Below are 20,058 nucleotides of genomic sequence, written 5' to 3' on the forward strand. Positions count from 1 at the left end.
AAAGCATTTTTTTTAGCAGTAATGAGAAAGTTTTGGCATTAAGAGCCATTGTTCTCTTAGTTAGTTCAGCGGCGAGAGTGAATGTTTGAAACAAACACCCTTTCATCCTGTTTTCCTGTTATTCGCTTCCAGTTAAATGCAGGAAATAGCTTTTTTTTTGCAACAAATCTTTTTTTTTTCCGTCGAGGATAATTGATTTATATCTAACCTAAAATAATTTTTTTTGTGTAAATTAGCCAAAAAAAAATAATCTAAGATTAACAAATGCTGACTGTGCTTAAAAAAGAGAAACACCCACACTCTTACACTTTCTCACACTCGCTCACTCTTACCCTCTCTCACTCAGTCTCTCTCACTCACTGTTACTCATGCTTTTTTATACTCTTACTCTCTCTCTCTCTCTTAATACCCGGTAATAAAAAATTTAAACAAATAAATAAAAAGACATTCATTCCAAAAGACCCCCCCCCCCCCGAAACCACAAGTCTCTTAAATTCTGTTAATGTTAAAAAAAAATCAGAGGATACATCTTGGTATCAATTGCTGGATAATTTACCCAATTTTATCCTTCTCTGTTTTTTTTTTTACTTTTAAAAGTAAAGCTCTGCTCATTCGCCTTTCTAGAAGCTTCCTGGAGACTCGAGGACACATATTTAGCGAAGGAATTATGCACACAGTGGGATTAATAGACCGTCATATTGCTTGAGTCCTTCTCATACATATAATTTATTCAAGGATTTGAACTATACCGAAATCAAGTCATCATTCCAACGCAGTGTTCCTGCGCGTCTTTTAATAAATGCAAAATCAATTAGACATGAATTCCTTTCAGGGATTTCTTAAATACTCTGAAAAGACGGAGAAACCGTCCTCTGCCTGAATGCAGAAAAATAATATCAAGATGAAAAAGAGCGGTGCGCTAGCGTGAATTTATATTGTTTCAAGGACTTTTCTGACATTGTCGTTATAGTTTTCTGGAATAAATAATGAAATTCATTATCATAGAATGTGACGTCCTTTCTTAGAAATTATTGACCTTTTAGAATGCTGTTTTTTTTTTTCTGAAATAATGTTGTTTTTCTTCTTTATTTTCTTATTTATTTCCTTATAATTCCCCTCTGCTGAAAGGAATGTTTTTTATTCAAAAAAAATTGTCTATTCTTAACCCTGCCACTAGGGGCGCACAGTGTACCCAAACAGTGCTGTGTAATAGAAGGCCTGTATACATACCCTGCAACCTCGACGGTGGTCTACCGGGAGCTCTCCCTATCCTGTGGGAGTGGCTTCATATAGGGGAGGGGTTTGGTCACACGTAGGGGTGGGGCTAGCAACAAAATGCCTTTTATGGGCAGGGATCAGGCAGAATGTGGGTGGGAAGTGGACATGACCACACCCCGCTCCCCTGCCAGGGGAAAGAAGAAGAAGCTCACCCGGAGACTCAGGGAAACACGGCTTCACCCGGAGATTCCAGGTTAATCCTGACCTCCCAAGAACGAATAAATATGTAAAAAACAAATATTAAACATTAAAAATTCGCTAGAATTCTCATTTTTCTTGGCAAATTTCTCACTCCCACTCTGTGAAAAATGCTCGAAGGAAGTCATTATTTACCGTTAATGCGACAGGCATCTTTTAACCCCCTGTCATTGATATAATTAGAATTGTGTCAGCACCCTGTCCAAACCCCATCACTGCGGCGATATTTACTAACACTTCAAAATCAAGGTAACCGGGGCACATTATATCTGAGCTCTCGGCATCGACCCTTCCTTCTGTTGGTTTTAACCCTTTGAGTGCTAGAAAAAAGGTTGCACGGCATTGTGTGTTCACCCCCCCCACATTTTCTTCTTTTTGTTTTTCACACAAGACAACTGAGATTTTCCTTCAAAAACCTTTAAATGTCTTGCTCTGCAGTAGAAAAATGACATGTTCCCTAAAATTAAATCATACTTAGGGCCTTGCAGTTGCCATAGCGACAGAATCCTGTCTTTTGATGAGTAAAGTTGTGACCATGGTAACGAGGCTAATGCCCGTGTAAGAAGTGAACGATATACTCTCTTTAACAGCTTTTTTTTTTTGCTTAACTTTCTTTTTTTCCTGCGCTGGAGGAGGCAGCTACAAGGCGAACATCAGTCCCCGCAGAGCTTCACTTCTCAGCTTCCTGTAGAAACGGCAGATCGGCCCCATTCGGCCCCCGTCTAGTCTGCCTGTTCCTCCTGCTGTAAAGACTCAAACCTTAATCAGTCGTTGGTCTCGTCTTAGATTCAGGAGCCGTATGTCTATCCCATGCATGTTTAATCCCCTCACTGTATTACCCTCTACCACTTCTGCTGGGAGGCTGTTCTACTTATCTGCCACCCACTCTGTAAAGTGTAATCTGATTATTACAGCAAACACAGGCATGCATTAAACTTCCTTAACCCGAAGAAAGATAAAACTATCATTTACACACTATTGGATTATTAATTCAACTTAATTATTACAATTATTAATGTTTATATTATATATATATATATTTATCTACATTTTATATTATTATTAAATATTAAATCTGAAAAAAAAGAATGTGCAGATGCTTTAAAAAAATGGCAGCTTCAAAAGTGAGCAATGCCGATTTTTTTTTGACATTTACAACACTTTCTTCTTTGCCAAGAATAACAGATAAAGTAGGAATTTGCAAATTGTTTGAACTAGTCGACGAGATCTTGCCCAAAAGCTGTTTATTTTCAGAAAAAAAAACTATTTCAACTCTTCAGACACTATAAAGTCTTTTTTTTTTTAAAACCCAAATCTTGCGTTTTTAGCAATAGTCATTTTTTTATACTCTGTGCATGTAGAATTATTTACAAGGGGGGAAAGGTTATAAGCCCCACAATATAAAGAGTTATTGATAGACTATTCTTGGGTGATCTTCTAGAACATATTAATCTAGAACGGAATTTTAAAAGGGAAGTCTAATGGAAATAGTGTTCTTATTTAGAACGCTAATATATATATATATATATATATATATATATATATATAATATATATATATATAATATATTCAGGTTGTTTTAAACTATATAAAATATGTCGTTTCTGTCTTTTTTCTGTTTTATCGTAAGTACGCCATGGAACTAGTTGGTGTTTAAATGGAAGTGGTAATAACATCTAATTACGCTCATCTTTTACATCGCTTTTATTCTTAAAGCACAGATAAAATAAGTCTAGCGGATGCGGATAATTGATTGCCACCTTCAGAACTTACTGTTTTAACTCGAAGACCACCCTCGGTTAATTTCTGGTGAAATATGCATATTGGATAGCGGCTATATTTAAAAAGCACCACGAAAATCTTTGCCGGATGACAACGGTGATGGATGGATCTAATATAAAATTGTCCGCTGAGCTGACGTTTTATTCTTCGAACTAAAACTAAATTCACATACGGGGGTATTTATATTATATTATGAGGCCCCCCACCATTATTGAGTATAATAGCCCCCATGCCTTACACACTCACCGTCGCAATTACATTGTCAAATCTCGTTGCTAGCCCTTAGGATACCATTTTAATGATAAGCGGTTGGGGGGCTGGGGGGGGGTTTAGGGAAAATTTATCATCTGCTTATTATTATTATTTTTTTTTCTTTGTTGCTTTCAAAATGAGATAAACATCATAAATATTTTAGTGACAACTTAATGAATTCAAGGCAGAATTTTTACAAAAAGAATAACAAGTCCTCGTTTTTATTGGTTGTTACCGTTAAGTCGGAATGGAACGATATTAAATTAAAAGTTATTATGTAGCCATCCTGCCAAGAAACTCATGTCTCTAATACAGAAGAATGAGATTCAATAAGGTAGCGTTTTTCGGTAGTGTTCTTGGGGTGATGTTGAGATGGATGAGCTAGAAAAGAGAACGGCTTTGCTCGAGTTGAATAAAGTAGGTCTAGCTTAGTAACTGGGTATCGCAGACCGGTGAAAGAAATCCCACCACAAATAGACCTGGTTAGTGTGCACCTCCCAAGATCCTTTGTTTGTTTTAACCAGTCCATCTGTAGGTCCCATATCCCTATGGCCCCTCTCTTTCCTCATCTGTGGCCCATTTTTCCTCTCCTGTGGCCCCTTCTCCCCTTATGTATGTGTGTTACTTTTAGGCGTCTGGTTGATGTCCTGGCAGGACCTTTTGGCCAACACGAGACCAGGAAAAACTAATAAAGCAGATAATGTCTACTTCCTGTCCTCTTTCCTCACCTCTCTCTCTCTCTTTCCTCATTGACATTACGTTTCTTTGACATTGATTTCCACATTTGTCACGTGTGTTATTTCTGGAAATAATACACTCACAATGTTGGAACTTCACAAAGTGTATTTGTAGAAAAAAAAACTGCCACATTCTACATCTAGATAAACAAGGTTCAGGCAACTTCTGGACTATCATCGTAAATTGAAAGGGAACTAGTTGGAATCTTGTGGTTGCAACGTTCTCACGAGCTAAAACAAAAAGAGTTTACTTAACTTTTGTGAAGTTGTGTTTTCATAATTATGACACATTGGAAGACCCACCACTTTCTGCCATGTCCCACGCACAGACATATCCATCCAGAATGGGTGTAACTGCACAAGTACGAGTCTGAGGTATTTATTGCCGGTCAAGGTTGAGACGGGAAGTGGCACCCTACGTAAGAAATAGTATGGTGGAGAGCCTACGTCTGCCAAGCTTCTGCTTCCATTGTATTAAGTACGCTCGTTAAGTGCCGGCAATGTGAGGGACATGGGTATGTGGGTCAGAAAGAGTAATTCAGAAGGTCCTCTTTGACTGTATCCTTGCTGTGGTCCTTGATGCAATGACCATCTCTGGTCAGTGGAGGTGGGGCAGAAGCAGCCACCTTTTTCAGTAAGACCAGGTTCCAGATGTGTTTGTGTTAATTGGCTGCTGTATTATTGGGCAACAGGGATGGGTTTGCTTCCACCGATGAAATTTGCCAATCCACTCCTTAGTGAAGATATATTTTTGCCCTTACATACTCCTGTAGAACTCATGAGTTATGTATATTATATAACACAAGCATAAACGTTACATGCTGCCACGTGTATCCAACCAACAGCAGCATGTACGTCATTTGGTGGCCACTGATCCTCAAGTGCCGGGACCGCTTAGTCTTCCCAAGTAAGTTCTCATTCATTCTAAAAAGTAACCAGAATCCTTTCACGGAGATAATATCTTAAATTAATCAATGACTCTTATCACTTCAATTCTTATTACTGGAATCAAAGCCAGAGAAGAAATTCTATAGCAGAACTTTAGTCAACATTGTAAGACTGTCCAAAGCCTGAAGCATCCGTGACCTTTATAACACAGAGTTAATTACCGGTGGGAATATCCACTCCAGATTTAATCAAGTCAACTGCGTCTGAGCCAGAATCTGTTTTAAAATATGTCAAGCTGTCTCGGCCTCTCACTTCTGACCATTACTGGATGCTGTTTATGCCTCTTTGTTAAAGAAACAGGTCATTAAACTCGGAACTAATGTGGGTTGCCGTCGGACCACGCGCGCTTCGGAGGTCGTAGGAAATTGCGGAGTAGGCGACACTTTGTGTTCATTATCCAGAGAGGCATGTTTAATGAGCTGGATGGAGGTGATTAGCAATTTTACTAATGCCTAGCTAATATCCGAGCTCTAGGAATGATGTGTTTGCATGGGATGCCTCTAGAATTAGATGTGGATGTCTGTGCGTATATAAACATATATCCCGAGCATACCACCCAACTGTCCCGCTTTCTACAGGACAGTATTGATTATGGGCACTGTTCTTCTGTCTTGCTGAGCAGCTACACTGTCCTGCTGTTGATGTGGATATCATGGACCATTTGGGGGGTCCTGACTGCCCACTGAGCTGTGAAATGAATCAACATCACAGATCCAAATCACAGCTTCCACATGGCCACCTCACAGCATAATGAAACGTTTGGCCTCATTACAATGCGAAAGGTAAGGCAAGAAGGTTGCCTTGACCTGCCTCTAGCCCCATAGCCACCCTGCCTCTAGCCCCATCGCCACCCTGCCTCTAGCCCCATCACTACCCTGTCTCTAGCAACACCTCCCAATGAAGGTGTCCCACTTTTCACACATGTTGGTGGGTATGCCCAAGTGTCTTTTTTGGTGGTGGACTCTTTAGAAAACCCATTTCCTGATATTATTGGGGACATTATGAGTTTCTAGAAAAGAGGTGCATCAGGAATTTGGGTCCCCAAGAGGGACCGACCAAACTAAACAGGGACACCCGAGACGTTTCCCATAAAATCAGTGTCTAACTTTATATCTCACAAGACTCGAAGCGTTGACATTTTACTGCCCCCCCCACATACATAGTTGCCACACCTCATTGGAACTTAGGAGATGCATTAGAACCACATCTGCTAATGCGATCTACGGCTCCAAGCGACTTTCCCATGGTTGTATTTTTGCTTTACCCCTGCCTTGAACTTTTTAACTTTTTTTTTTTAAAACTTTTAAACTAAGAAAAAAAAAATGTGTCGAGACTTCCCACCGAGCTGCATCCATCTCCATCTGAGCTAATGTGTTCAAACTAAACCACCAAACTAACACCTATTTTGCCTTCCTCCTCGGCTGAAATTGTAATCATCTCACTTCTAAAATACTTCTCAATTTGCTAGACTCTTTTTCTGGCAGCTGTAATTTTAGATGTACCATTCAGGTCAACACGGAAAACGCTCATTGCAATCTTCGGCCTAAAAGAAAATAAAACGCAAAATAACTATTTTTTTTTTTAACACAAAAAGCATTTTCAGACCTCAATCTGTAATTTCTGGTGTGTGTTATTATTACTGGGATTTCCCCCCCCCCCCTGAATATTAGTTCATCAATCATTTATTTTTTTTTCCCATTTGGCAGCAGAAAAATCATATTTTCTAGAGTCTGCATGTCAGAAGAAAGTTCCTTTTGAAACTTGGATGCCAATTACAAATATCCGCTGAATAAATAATTAGTTTCAATCTTTTCTCAGCTGAAAGATATTCTAAGAGTTTAAATAAAGCATTAATTTTTGCCTATTATTTTCTTCTTCTACTTCCTCTTCCTTTGGTCTTAAAGGGGAGGCATGCAGCCATTTGATATAAAGCCACACCCACCAACTTTTTGAGTTCCAAATAAGGACAGTTTTATTTTAGTGGGTGTGGTTAACGGAGGGGCAGTGTCTTACTGAGACTTTTTATGTGACTTTGCAGCCTTTCATTTGCACAATTAACCCTTTTAAGATGCTTTTCAAGTCTTCATGGCAACAACCTATCAGCACCTTTATTTTGTGTCACATGACAATTGTCCCTGGCAAAAATGAAGAATGAGCCAGTATTTGACTTGATTAAAACGTTATTTCGGAGAAGTGTTTGGACATTCTACAGAATCAGAAATGACGCCTCGAATGCTGCATTTAGTTGCAATTGTGTTAAATTCAGCAGTAGATGGACCGGATCACTGAAAAGCACAAATTATAGGTATTCTTCTTAAATGCACTTAATGATCATATATCAGAATAAATGGGGTTTTTGGGGGGGTTGACCTGTTTGGATTTTTAAAATAAAACAAGATATTTACAAAAAATTAATATTCTATCCTCTGGGGGAAAATGCTGAATCACACAAAATATAATTAACACTTTGCACTCTGCAGACCAATGCTTTGGTGAGTTCGGGGTGATTCAGGCAGTTGGGTTGCACAAGAACATCCAGCGACGGTGCAATAGAAGGTTCCTCTTATTGTATCCCCCCCCCCCCGTGTCTTAGTTTACAAAGAAATGGAATAAAATGGTAACAGGGCTGCCAACCTAATTTTTTTCTTTTGGGGCATTTAGTCAAATGTCCTTCACAAAAAAAACCGTTGCTGGTAACTCCAGTCCTGAGTGTCTCAGAAAACTAATTGGTTCTAATATATTTAATTATTGATGAAATATTGCTTAACTCCCCACCCTACACTTCTTCCGGGTGTAATGATTATAATCACTTTTTTAGTAGGATGCAATTCCATGTCTGGCCACTGGGGGCGTATTAACAACAGGTGACGTCAGGTAGCCTCCCAGCAAGGTATACATGCCAAATACATTAGAAATGCATCCAATATGCCCATATAAAACAGATCATGTCATCTATAGAAAAAAAAGTATGATGGAATGCCTTGCGGATCTACATGTTAATCCTTTCTTTTTGTCTTCTTTTATTTGACTTATTTTTTATTTGAATTATTATTTTCATTATAATTGTTTTCAAACCTACTGTAACCCAGGCTCACTTCTCTGCTTTTAATTCATGGAAGCTAATGAGACATTACCCATATTAGCGGTGGGAGTTTTTATTCTCTCATCATTAACGCATTATTCCGCACGGTAATTATACACAAAAATAATGGTTATATTTTAGATGATTAGAACAGGGGTTAATGCCCTCGGATTTCAGAACAACGTTGTTAAAGTCACGTGGACGCTATCCCTGCATGTTCAACTCTCCCTCCTCCCCATTGTCTTGTCTCCAATTTATGAAAGGGTCAGATTCTTCTGAAAACCTCCTAAATAAATTAACCCATTGGTCGCCACTTGCGTAGCTTCCTCCTCTGGCATCTAACGCTTTCGGAAACTGCTGAAAGGGTTAAGTCGTGTATCAAAGAAATCACAAGCTGTTACAAAATAATAACAAAAAGTTAGAATAAAAAAAACAAAAGCAGAAAGGGTCGAGCGGCTTGTGTCTGGTAGCGCAATTAAAACACAACACATGTGGATTGTTGTTGTGCCCTTGCTGTTATGTGGCAGTTTGAGTGTTTGCTAATAACGGGCGACTTTTATTCTCATGTCTGTGTATTTGTGCGTCAAAGAGACGTCCAGAAGTATTTATGCGGTGGATTTAGGATAATTTTCGAAGTCGACAAGTTTCTGGATGGGGATCTAGAAAAAGGGATATTTTTTAGAAGTTTTTTTGGATCCACCCAATCACTACCTGTGACGGTTTTCTGCATCTCATATCTTAGAACCTTTATTCCACCCAGTGGCAGATCTCCGGGGGGGGGGTGGCATCCCCTCTACCGCAAAGCAGGAAGTCGATCACCCTACTGGCCAATCAGGATGCCTGTAGTGCCACTGCTAATTGGACCATGTAAAAGATCACTGATCTGCCCAACTGGCTCATTAAAAGTGCCGGGGTATGATGTCATATCCTGGATGGTGATCATGGATGGTGGCGTGATGGGGGGTGACTGGTGCCAAACATTAATACAGCACTAGATTCATCTGTTCTAAACATGGTTGGAGGTCTCTTTTTTAGAATTAAGGGTCTGCTAAATCACTACAAATAATCCAAAGAAGTCTATGCATGAAGGCAATTCCCAAAATCTATAGTAAGATGGCTGTATACATTCTTGGGACAAGTTAATTTCGGTTACTATAATGGCATCTCTACCCCCTAGAGAAACACCCTGTGCTTCGAAAAATGTATACTTTCCTGGGGTGCTGAGCAGGATAAAATAAAACAATGAACCAAAATGCGGAAATCTTGTCATTCCCAATACTTGTCACAAAATAACCAAGAGAGACAACCAATCGTAGGTCCGTGTTCTAAAAGAACATCTCCATGGCAACAGGTCTGCCGTTATCACTATAACTCTAAGAAGCAATAAGGAGAATACTTTAGGACGCTACTTGACTCAAGGACACAAGGAAATATGTGCTGTATTCTGAAGATATTTGATTGTGTTACTCTCAATATTCTGAATATACCGGTACTTACAATTTAGTGTAACTGACCCAGAAAATCATTCTACATAAGTTTCTTTTATAACGTATTATGGCTCATGCGTTGTATACAATAGCGCTGGGGGATGAATAAATATTTATAAACTAAGTGCTAAACTTTATATACAACTTTGTACAGATGGCTTATAGAATCCATAACAAAGATACCAAATGAATGAATGAATAAATGAATGAATGAATGAATGCATCAATAAATAAAAACTCATACTTTGTTCATAGGATTGTTGTTTTACTCTACGGCATCCTCCTCCCTTAAGAGCATGAACAAATCCCTATGCCCCTCTTTCTTCCCTGTTGCCCCTCTTTCCTCCCCTGATGCCCCTCTTTTCTAGGAGGTCAGAATGTTTGCTGGGTATGAGGGTATCACAGGGTCCTACAGCCCTAAACGCCCCAATAATGTGTATAGAAACAGCAGGAATGGCTTTATAAATTAAACCGCATTACTCTTCTTCTATATGCCCTACTAAATTGTATTAAAAAAATCTATAATCTATAAAGACCCGCCCCCAACCACACCCCTAAGCACACCCATTACAAAATAAACGTCCTTTTTGGTCATTTGAAACATTGGGGGTTGAGGAATAGAATGAAAATAACAATAATATTTGTTTTCTGGCCTAATAATATAGCATTACTTTCAATTTAATGTGCAAGAACACCCGAAAATCTGAGCTGAGGCTTCCTATACACTTTTTTAAAACTCGCCTCCGAAACTCATGTGTTTTGTTTCTTTTTCCTCCCCAGCTAATTAACGCATTTCATATCATTTGCAGCTTGTAACAAGCAAGCTACTGATTTACACAGCATAGAAGATTCTCTCTGTGTACCAAAAAAAAATGATTTTAAACTCATTAGCTCTGACGGTATCTCCCATTCATCTGCCTTTCAAAGCCATAAAGCAGTTTGTTGCGACTCAGGTTGGCCTCGATGTATTCGGGTACCATCTGGTGCCGAATCGCGCAAGAATCGCAAATCAATGGCTTCTGTCCGTCCGCCTCCCTTTGGGTTTTCAAAACCGACAGAAGGAGTTCTATGCCGGCTGAATCTTTTACCTTAACTAACAGCTGTTGCTCTGAATACAAAGCACACAATAAACATTCCTTTTTTTTTGACATTTACAAATTAAATTTAGGTTTTTTTTTTCATTTAGGGAAATTACTCTCATTTCAGCGAGTAACGTATATGTCTATTCTTATAGTATCCCCGTGACACTTTTAGATTGTAAGCTCCTTTGAGCAGGGCCCTCGTTACCTTTTGTGCAGATTGATATGATGCGCTGCTTGTTATGTACTGCTTACCCATTGTACAGCCCTGCGGAATATGGTGGCGCTATATACGTCAATAATAATAATAGAAATGGGACATTTGGGGAAACTGGAGCTATCAGTCGCCAATTCAAAGAAATGAACATAAAACAATCAAAACACTTTACATCCTTTGTCAATTTTAATGGTTGTTGAAATACTTAAATGTTTTTAATTGATCCCTTTGGTCTGTATTATGGAAAAAAAAAGATAATTTTAGATCAATGCAAAAAAAAAAATAATAATTCAGTGGTTTTTTTTGGTGATTTCTCCAAATTCAGTTGGATAAATATGATGCAACACCTTGATAAATTAGCATTTTAAACTTAAACTTGGATCAGCGAACACAACGTGCCATTGGAACACAGGAGCGATGGGAGTGATAAAGGGCAATTGGAACGCAGGAGTGATGGGAGTGATAAAGGGCAATTGGAACACAAGAGTGATGGGAGTGATAAAGGGCCATTGGAGCACAGGAGTGATGGGAGTGATAAAGGGCCGTTGGAACACAGGAGTGATGATAAAGAGTGATGAACGCCTATGAATATATTCCTTTAAAAATCAGCCGTTTCCAGCTACAACAGTCATATACAACATTAACCCCGTCTGCTCTGGATTTCTGATTGATCATTTCATGTTGGACAGATTTTGCTTTTCTTTGAAAAACAAGGAAATTTCTAAGTGACCCCAAACTTTTGAACTGCCGAGTATATATATATATATATATTCCTTTTCTTTCTATAAGAATATATTTCTTTTGATATTCTCTGTGGGGGAAAAAAAGAAATAATAGTTCCTTGATTTTAAACAAGGGCAAAAGAACTTTAACACGAGCACTAAAAATACAACGTTAAAAGTGGTCATTTCTTCTCCGAAACAGCAGATAAATCTCTATTCCCTTAGTTGTGATGTTTTAACAGAATGTGATTTCCTTTCAACTGCTTCTGAGTCGTTCTACGGTGTAATTTAATGTTCAAGTACAGGCTTCGTTCTTTTAGTTTAAAAAAAATTCCATCTCTTGTGAAAATTGAGTCATTTTCCCTTTTTCTCTGTCAACCGTTCATTGATAGGAGCATGGTATAGAATTAGCCGACTAATATGGCTCTTGTTGGCTCTTCTTGGCCATTCTGAGGTCAAAGGAGAGACCTCAGAGGTCCCAGAAGCTTCTATATTCTTCATATTTTTCCATGTTGGCTCAATAGACTCCGACTAAAGACTCTTTCTATTTTGTGAATACAAGGAGTAAAAGTTTGTCAAAGCTACATAACTTGGGAAAGCCTTTTGCCTACAGAATCATAGTTTTGTGTTAATTTTAATGCTCAATAAATGTTAAGACAATGGTTGTTTATTGGCCAACAAATCCCCAAATAGGTTGTAATACTAACTTGTTATTTTTGTGGAACACAAGAAACATGACTACCTGTTATTGCTGGACCCATAAAGGTAACCTTCTAAACCTTTGGTTTGGCTTGAGTGCTTCAGGGCTTGACAACTGTCTGCCAGACCTTCGAGACACTTTTTCTAGTGTTTTTAGAGTGTTTTTAGATACTTTGTCTAGTTTGCCCCTCATTCCCTGCCCTATACCCGCTTACCAAACATGGAACCCCAATGCTCCTACCCAACACAACAATTTGATCAGAATTAAAGTAAGAGTAAGTTATCCTGGCCACTGGCCACCCAACGTTTCCAGATATTATGATAGTCAACGCTCCCACACATAATATGGATATGGTGATTTAACCTAATGTTTTTATTTATTCTCTCTCCTTCTCCAGAATCGCCTCCAGAAAAACCAGGCAGGAGACGCAGCATGCCCGGAAGCGCCTCCGATAAGAGTCCCACCATGGAACAAACGGCTACCACGCCATTCCGAGTCACGGTATATATGCCGCTTGCTATCTTTTCTGTGTGCTGAGTTCTGTGTGCTGGATATTGTTCTCCTTAACGGAGAATATCTACACAACCTTCCCTAAATGTATATTTTTAATTAGTATGTCATAGACGGAAATCTTGGTTGAATACAACCGCCCCAACTAATGCTATCTTTAACTTCCGATCAGTAGGAATTCCATGAGGTCCACCATCAGGACCATTATTGTAACCGATACAGTCCGCCATAGAATGTTCTTGACGATAAGCTAATATTTTGAAGGGTCACAATTCAATTAGAAAGATCTCCTGCTCAATTTCCTCGAATGTACTTTTAATTTTGACTCATCAAACCCCAGGTTCCACCAATAAAAGATAATAGATGGTTTATGACGGCGATTCTACCTTGTTTTCTCATGTCTCCCACGTACAGTTTTATTGACCTTGTCCCTGCAAGACTTCATGGATTTTGCGCGGGTTTCCATGATGATGTCTATTTCTTCCCACTTAAGTAATCAATAAAAGATCACTTTAAGTGTTATCTCAGTTCAGCGGTTTGGTTGTTCGGACAGATATAACGCTGACCTGTCCACGTGTAGTACTCCCAGCTCCGTTCACGGCCCCCCAGAGCTTTATGGGAAAACGCTAGCTATAAATCTGACCTTGAACGGATGAAACATCTCATCGTTGAAAGTCAGGTAGAAACCTAAGATCCATTCTTTTGTGTAAGATACATGGAAAGTGATATACACTGATATACGTATAGCATTATAAATCAGACCATCATTCAACTGAATAGAAAAACACAATTAGAACACAATTCACCTAAATTACCCTTCTATATAGAGTAAAAAAATGTTCTGCTTAATAAAAATAATAAAAAATATGCTTAAAACACAAGGAATACATTAAATATATTTCAAAGTAGCCAATTAGAACATATTAGCGAAAAAGCAATGACATCATGCATGACGCCATATGTGTTGTGATGTCACATCCTCATAGTCACCCTTTATGCCCGATTTCGACATCATAAAACCTCTTTGTAACCTTAACATGCCTTATTTCAAAATAAAAATAAAACTCTCTGGTCGAATTACAATATTATATTTTTATTATATATTTATAATTATTTAATTCAAAATTGTTCACTTTCGGTAACATATTAAACTGTTAATTTTATTCTAAAAAGATTTCTTTATTTCAGAATAATGTATTTAATAAAAATAACCATTTTATAATCATTTACTTTAAAATTGTTCACTTTTTAGTAAGGCATCTTCACGTCTCTCTTTGGCTTCGAAAATTTCCCATGGTGCCTCTAATTTCCTTTTTCTTATAGGCCGTGCTTTTTCTTTCTAATGTTTTATCTGATAAAAAATAAGTTTGGCTTCAGAGTACTTTATTTAATGAAAATATAAAACTTTTAAAATGACAATAAAGTTTGGCTAAATATGTTAAATTATGGGGGGGGAACCAGGCTGAAAATTTAAATTATTCATTTTTTTCTAAAAATATTGCAGATATTTGCTTTAGAGTAGCAATTTTATAATTATTCACTTTAATACTTGAATACTACCTTTAGGTAGCCTTATAGTTTGACTAAAATTTGCTAAATTATCTAAAAAAAAAAAAAACAAGTTCACGGTTTAAATTATTTTTCCCTAAAAAGCGTTATAGAATTTTATAATGGCCTTAAAGTTTGGATACAAAAAGATTAAATTATCAAAAATAAAACTAAAAAAATGTATTCACTCTAATCAATGGATCTCCAAGCTATCGATCTCTTTTCCTTATATATTTTCCCATGATGCACCTGAATTCCTTTCTCTATAGGCTTTACCATTTCTACCTTCCTGGTGTGACATGTGATCTAAATGCTTCCAATGGCTTTTAAGTTTGGCTAAAATCTGTTAAATTTTTTTAAATATTATTATTTTTTTCTTAAAAACATTGCAGAATTTGGATTCTGAATACATTTTTGATTTTCCCATTTCTTGGTAATTGGTGCACGGGATTTAGGAAATTAATTGTGTTTCTGTCTATCAAGGCCGGAGATTTAGATTTTTTCTTTACATTCACTAGCCAGAATACCAACACACACTCAAGGCTGACCAATTCCGTGCTAATTAGCTACAAAATCTACTCTGTCGCAGCCTTCAAATAAGATTTTCTGCTGTTTTTTTGTCAACTGTAAAGGAAACGCATGAAGTAACGGTAATATGCAATTATAATGGATTTAATTAATGTGAAGTTGATGCTATGAGTAATAAATGTAACTTAACGCAGATTCATGTCATATCTCCCTGCATTGTACTTTCTTCGTTAAGTGATGAAATAAAAAAAATAAAAAAAACCTGATCTAATTAAAAAGAAATTTTGTGCAAGGTCATGCTTCAAGATCTGATTTTCTGCTGGTTAACGTATGACAAATTCACGGACGTGTCCTTTATGTGCCTGATGTTATGAAAGTGATTTATTCTAACTTAATCATTTATGGTTATTAATTTTAGCAGCAGATGTGTTTGTAATTAAATCTATATTATATATAAAATATTATATAAAATATTTATTTTTATGAACCTCACTGTTGATACCAAAACTCTATTTTAAAAAAATCTATATATTTTTTTATTTTATTGGTTTTTTTTTTTGTTTTTTTTTTAACCTTGTAAAGGTCGGTTCCTTTTCACCAGCGTCTGGAACAATTTGGAAAAGTTTTCTGTTCAACTTCCTAAATATATAATTTTTGGGTTCCTGGAATGTATTTCTTGAAAAGAACGGAGTATACCCAACACCATGATATTATGATTTGATAACGAAGTGTGAAACGCGTTGAGTGTTCTTTCCTTCTATTTGTCTCTTGAACCAGGTTGCACTTTGTCGTAAAGAATTAATAAAGTTTTGTGGATTTTGATATAGTAGATTAGTTCTGCAATACAGACCTGGGTCCTATTTACATCACAGGCTTTACCCATTTACAAGAACTACTGCCCATAAAAAAATATGGTAGCCCAGTATAGGTAGAAAATGGGCAGCGTATGATCAAATATGGGCTTATTACGTTAAAATGGGAAAATTATTAAAAAATAATTGACGGAAATCAAAGGATTTGCAGATTAAAAAAACACATTGGTTTGATTCTCGGAATCACACAATTCTAAGATATTTCAGTAAATTTGTCACAATGTATTTAATTTTTAATCACTAGTAAAGCTTTAATCCCAGTTGGACATCATTCCAGTTCCAACGTCACCGACTTGAGAGATTTTGGTCATTTCTAGTTGTCTGCCCACTATTCAAATACCGAAACAAACCCCAAAACGAACTGCAGTAACCTTAACAGTTCAGATTATTAGGATCTTCCAAGTTAATCTGGTTTTAGAGGAACCTTGTTGGGGTCTTCAAAACAAAAAGAAGGCTTAATTAGGAGATAAATAATGAAGGTTACAAGATGGCCAACAGTTTGATCCATACAATGTGTCCATACATACCTACAAATACAACACCAAAAGGCAGTCAGAGTCACAAGATTCTCCTAAAAAAAAACTCGTTAAACATGGTGATAAATTTCAAGTTACTTTTGGGTGAAAGATCAATTTTCATTTCATTAGCTTTTCATTAGAATTTCTCCTTTTACTTTGAGCTGTTTAATTATTCAGCACATTTGTGCAAGCAGAAGAGGATATGTCTCACCTGCTTAGTCCAGATGATGTTCTCCGTACGGTTGCTCGTAGACATTGAATAACTTCGAACTCTTCTAGAATCTGCCTCGGGCAAAATACAGAAATATATATTCTGCTGTTCTGTTTCTTTTTTTTGGCAGTTTTCTTGTGTTTAGAGTTTGCAGTTTTCCCCCCGTTTTTTTCTCAACGGCTTCAGTATTGTGATGAAATATTCATAGACTAAAAAACCAAGAAAAACATTTTTCCTGTTATGAATTCTTTGTGAGAAATCAGTTTGTTACATTTCTCATTCGACGGTTAATTATTAGAATTATGCCCCATCATGCTAGAATTATTAAAATTATGCCCCGTAATGCTTGCCCCATATTGTCCAGGTCAATCAAGAACAGGGACTATTATCAGTCCATACCTCCTGATGTTCCAAATAGTCAAAAAAGGAATACTTTTCTTTTAGGGGGTGTGGTTAGAGGTGTGGCCAGGGGCAGGGCTTTACCAGGACTTTTTATGGAGTTTCTGGCTTGTTGGTAGATATTTTTGTAACTGAGTGGTGTATTTAGAAGAAGAATAATGGGGTTTATTTACCCCGTTTAATTTATAAAGCCGTTTCCTGCTGTTTCTATACACATTATCGGGGCTTTTAGGGCTGTAGAACCCTGCGATCCCCTCATACCCAGCAAACATTCTGAGCTCTTAATGTTAGATTTATCTTTTATTTATATTTAAAGAAAATACTTTTTTGAAAAATGTAATTAAACACTTTTTTTCTAAAACCTGTACAACCTGCGATGTAACACGTCACCCGCTTGCATACCTGGGAACGTTGCAGGGTGGGCCATAGAGAGCCCCCCCTCTATTGGGGGAGTGGCTTTGTAAAGGTGTGCGTTAGCCACCTGTGGAAGCGTGGCTAGCCTCAGATGGCATTAGGTGGGCGAGGAGTAGATGATATGAACGGGGAGGGAACATGGCCAAATGCTTCTCCCCTGTCTGAACAAAAGAGAAAAGCGACCTAGAGACCCCGTGAAACAGGGCGTCTCCCGGGGTCCCCGGGTCAGACATGGAGAGTTCCCAGGTATGCCCACATGACATTTTCAGTTCCAAATGCAAATAGACTTTATATACCCCAGCTCGTGACGGGCACAGTATGTGAAGGGTTAATGGTGGTTATCAGTCACCCACTATCCCATCCAAGTCCATCTGGGTTCCTCAATCCCATAATGTCTTTCATATAAATTTGGGATTGGGTATACCACTCCCTGGGCAAAAGACTTCCTCTGGGCTATACAGACCTGTTAAATTTACCTGCTGGCCAGCAGGTGGGGCAAGAGAGTTGCTCTAGGGGCATCTCTGTGCATATGCTGTATACACCTTGATAGCAGTGCTAAATGAACACTGTAATTATGGTAATATTTGCACTAATTATCAGAAATAATAAAATTGTTAGATTTTACAAAAAGCTTCTATTTACCCATCAAAAAAAAAATAGTTCAATAATTCTGCAAAAAAAAAAATAAAAAAATCAAAATCAAACATATTATTGACATATAAAGGTTTCATAATTTAAGTTTCCAAACCTGTATAAAATTTTAATAATGACACATCTATTCGGCTCAATATTTTCTTATTCTTCTAAATTCCAGCTTATGAAATGTACACAGAATCTCCATAGCAACTCGCCTTTTCCACTGGCCTTTAGATTCATAAACTTAAAAAAACCACTATTTTTTATTAGTTTTAGAAATGAATTTCACATAATAATAATAAGTTTAAATATTTTTTTAAACCATCACAAGAACAAAAAATAATTGTCATATTTATTAAAATATACATTTTTATGTAATAACCTGGGATATGTTATATTTGGATTTTAATATAACCCATGCTTGGTTAATATGCCCATGGCTGCATCTGACGCAAAAAAAAAATTCCACCATCCCCCACCGAGAGGAGACTCGGAAATGCCATTATGGCTTAATATTTCATCTGGCCGAAAATGTCATCACTAATTTTGGTCTTTGGTGATTATTTTAGGTAGATCTTAGATCCCTTTAAATATCTAATTTAATTGTTTCTCTTTTTTTGGTACTTTATCACGCGAAGCAGATGATAGTGGACACAGATACATCAATGACATTCTTTCTGGCACTAGACAAATGTTTTACATCTCCAAAAAAAAAGCCCTATGTTCCATTATAAAATTGAATATTTAATTAGATAGTAATGATCTTCTAAATGATTTGGTCAAGATAATACTAGGGAGCCAGGCAAACTATTATCATTATTTTTGATGCTAAATAACTCTAATCTCTGTTTTGTAAAATTAACACATTTTGACACCCCTTTTGAATTGTAAGAGAGGTCTGGAATTGTATAGAGAAGAAAGCAGAAGAGTGGGGTAAAAAACAAGCCACCATGATGGTGGAACGTGGTTTACTTCTCCATTCATAGTTATTTTATGCCTCTTAGTACCTTAAGATTCGTGCACCAACGGTATCTTGGAAAGCTCGGTTGGACATCTTGGGTTTGACCTCCTCCACTAGGTTATGTGACGTTAAATGCTACATCAAAAGAGACAGACCAAAGGGGCAGAAGCTGGGCAGAGCCCAAACATGACCTCATGAGCTACCAACAATGCCTTAGAATGGGAGAAGAAGCAAAGGAACCTGGGGTTTCGTTAAAATATCCAAGAAGAAAGGCTGGTTAAGGCCACCATTCTACGGTTAAAGGCCATCATTCCAATCGAAGGTTTGAATTGGGAGGCCAGCTGAGGTTAACGTAAAAATCCAAAATTGTAAGAAATATGTAATTTTTTATTTATATATCAATGTTTTATTTATAATGGATAGTTTGCATTTTTTTCCATTGGCTGAAATTTGAATAATGTTTCTAATTTCTAAATCACTTAATCCTTAATTTAAGAATTTCTCATGAATAGTTTTATTTTAGCCCTTTCCATGTTAGAATTTACCATTTATTCATATACACATCATTGAATAAATTCACATATTTGTAAGTTCAGGGTTGTTCTTTGTACTTTATAATATGGTATTCATTTTTTGTAAATATTGTAATATTTAGCAATATAATAATTGCCTCTTAAATTTTTTAGTGGATTTTTAACAAACATGGACTTTTGTCTCTGAACAGTTTACTTGATGGTTCCGGCGACATTTCTCTCTTTGATGGCAGATTGTAAATTCTATTTTAAATTTAATAGTTTAATTTGTTTGAGGATTTTTGTTGTTGTTACTTTCGTAGAATTTCAGCAGTTAATTTTAAACCGACCCTTCTTTCTTTAATTGAAATCTAAATGTTTACCAAACAATTTAAAGCAGGAATAAAAATTACAGTCATTTTGGTCTTAAAGCGTATGAATTAGGGCATCTGCTTTAATTTCTCTCT

At 37.0% G+C, this 20,058-nt stretch overlaps 1 protein-coding gene across 4 annotated transcripts in view; it reads left to right on the forward strand.

The window, feature by feature from the left end:
* The window catches only part of DAB2IP (DAB2 interacting protein), a 211,840-nt gene that overhangs the window by 45,874 nt on the left and 145,908 nt on the right, over positions 1–20,058 (forward strand). For 2 of the 4 annotated variants that reach the window (XM_053472613.1, XM_053472611.1), the window contains one exon: positions 12,880–12,983. In XM_053472613.1, the coding sequence (XP_053328588.1) occupies positions 12,915–12,983 (69 nt within the window). In that variant the 5' untranslated portion in view covers positions 12,880–12,914. Of the gene's footprint in view, positions 1–12,879; positions 12,984–20,058 lie in introns of those variants that run through there. The other 2 variants (XM_053472610.1, XM_053472612.1) reach the window with 2 other exon arrangements.

The sequence above is a fragment of the Spea bombifrons genome, chromosome 8 (genome assembly GCF_027358695.1).
Source record: "Spea bombifrons isolate aSpeBom1 chromosome 8, aSpeBom1.2.pri, whole genome shotgun sequence".
NCBI lineage: Eukaryota > Metazoa > Chordata > Amphibia > Anura > Pelobatidae > Spea > Spea bombifrons.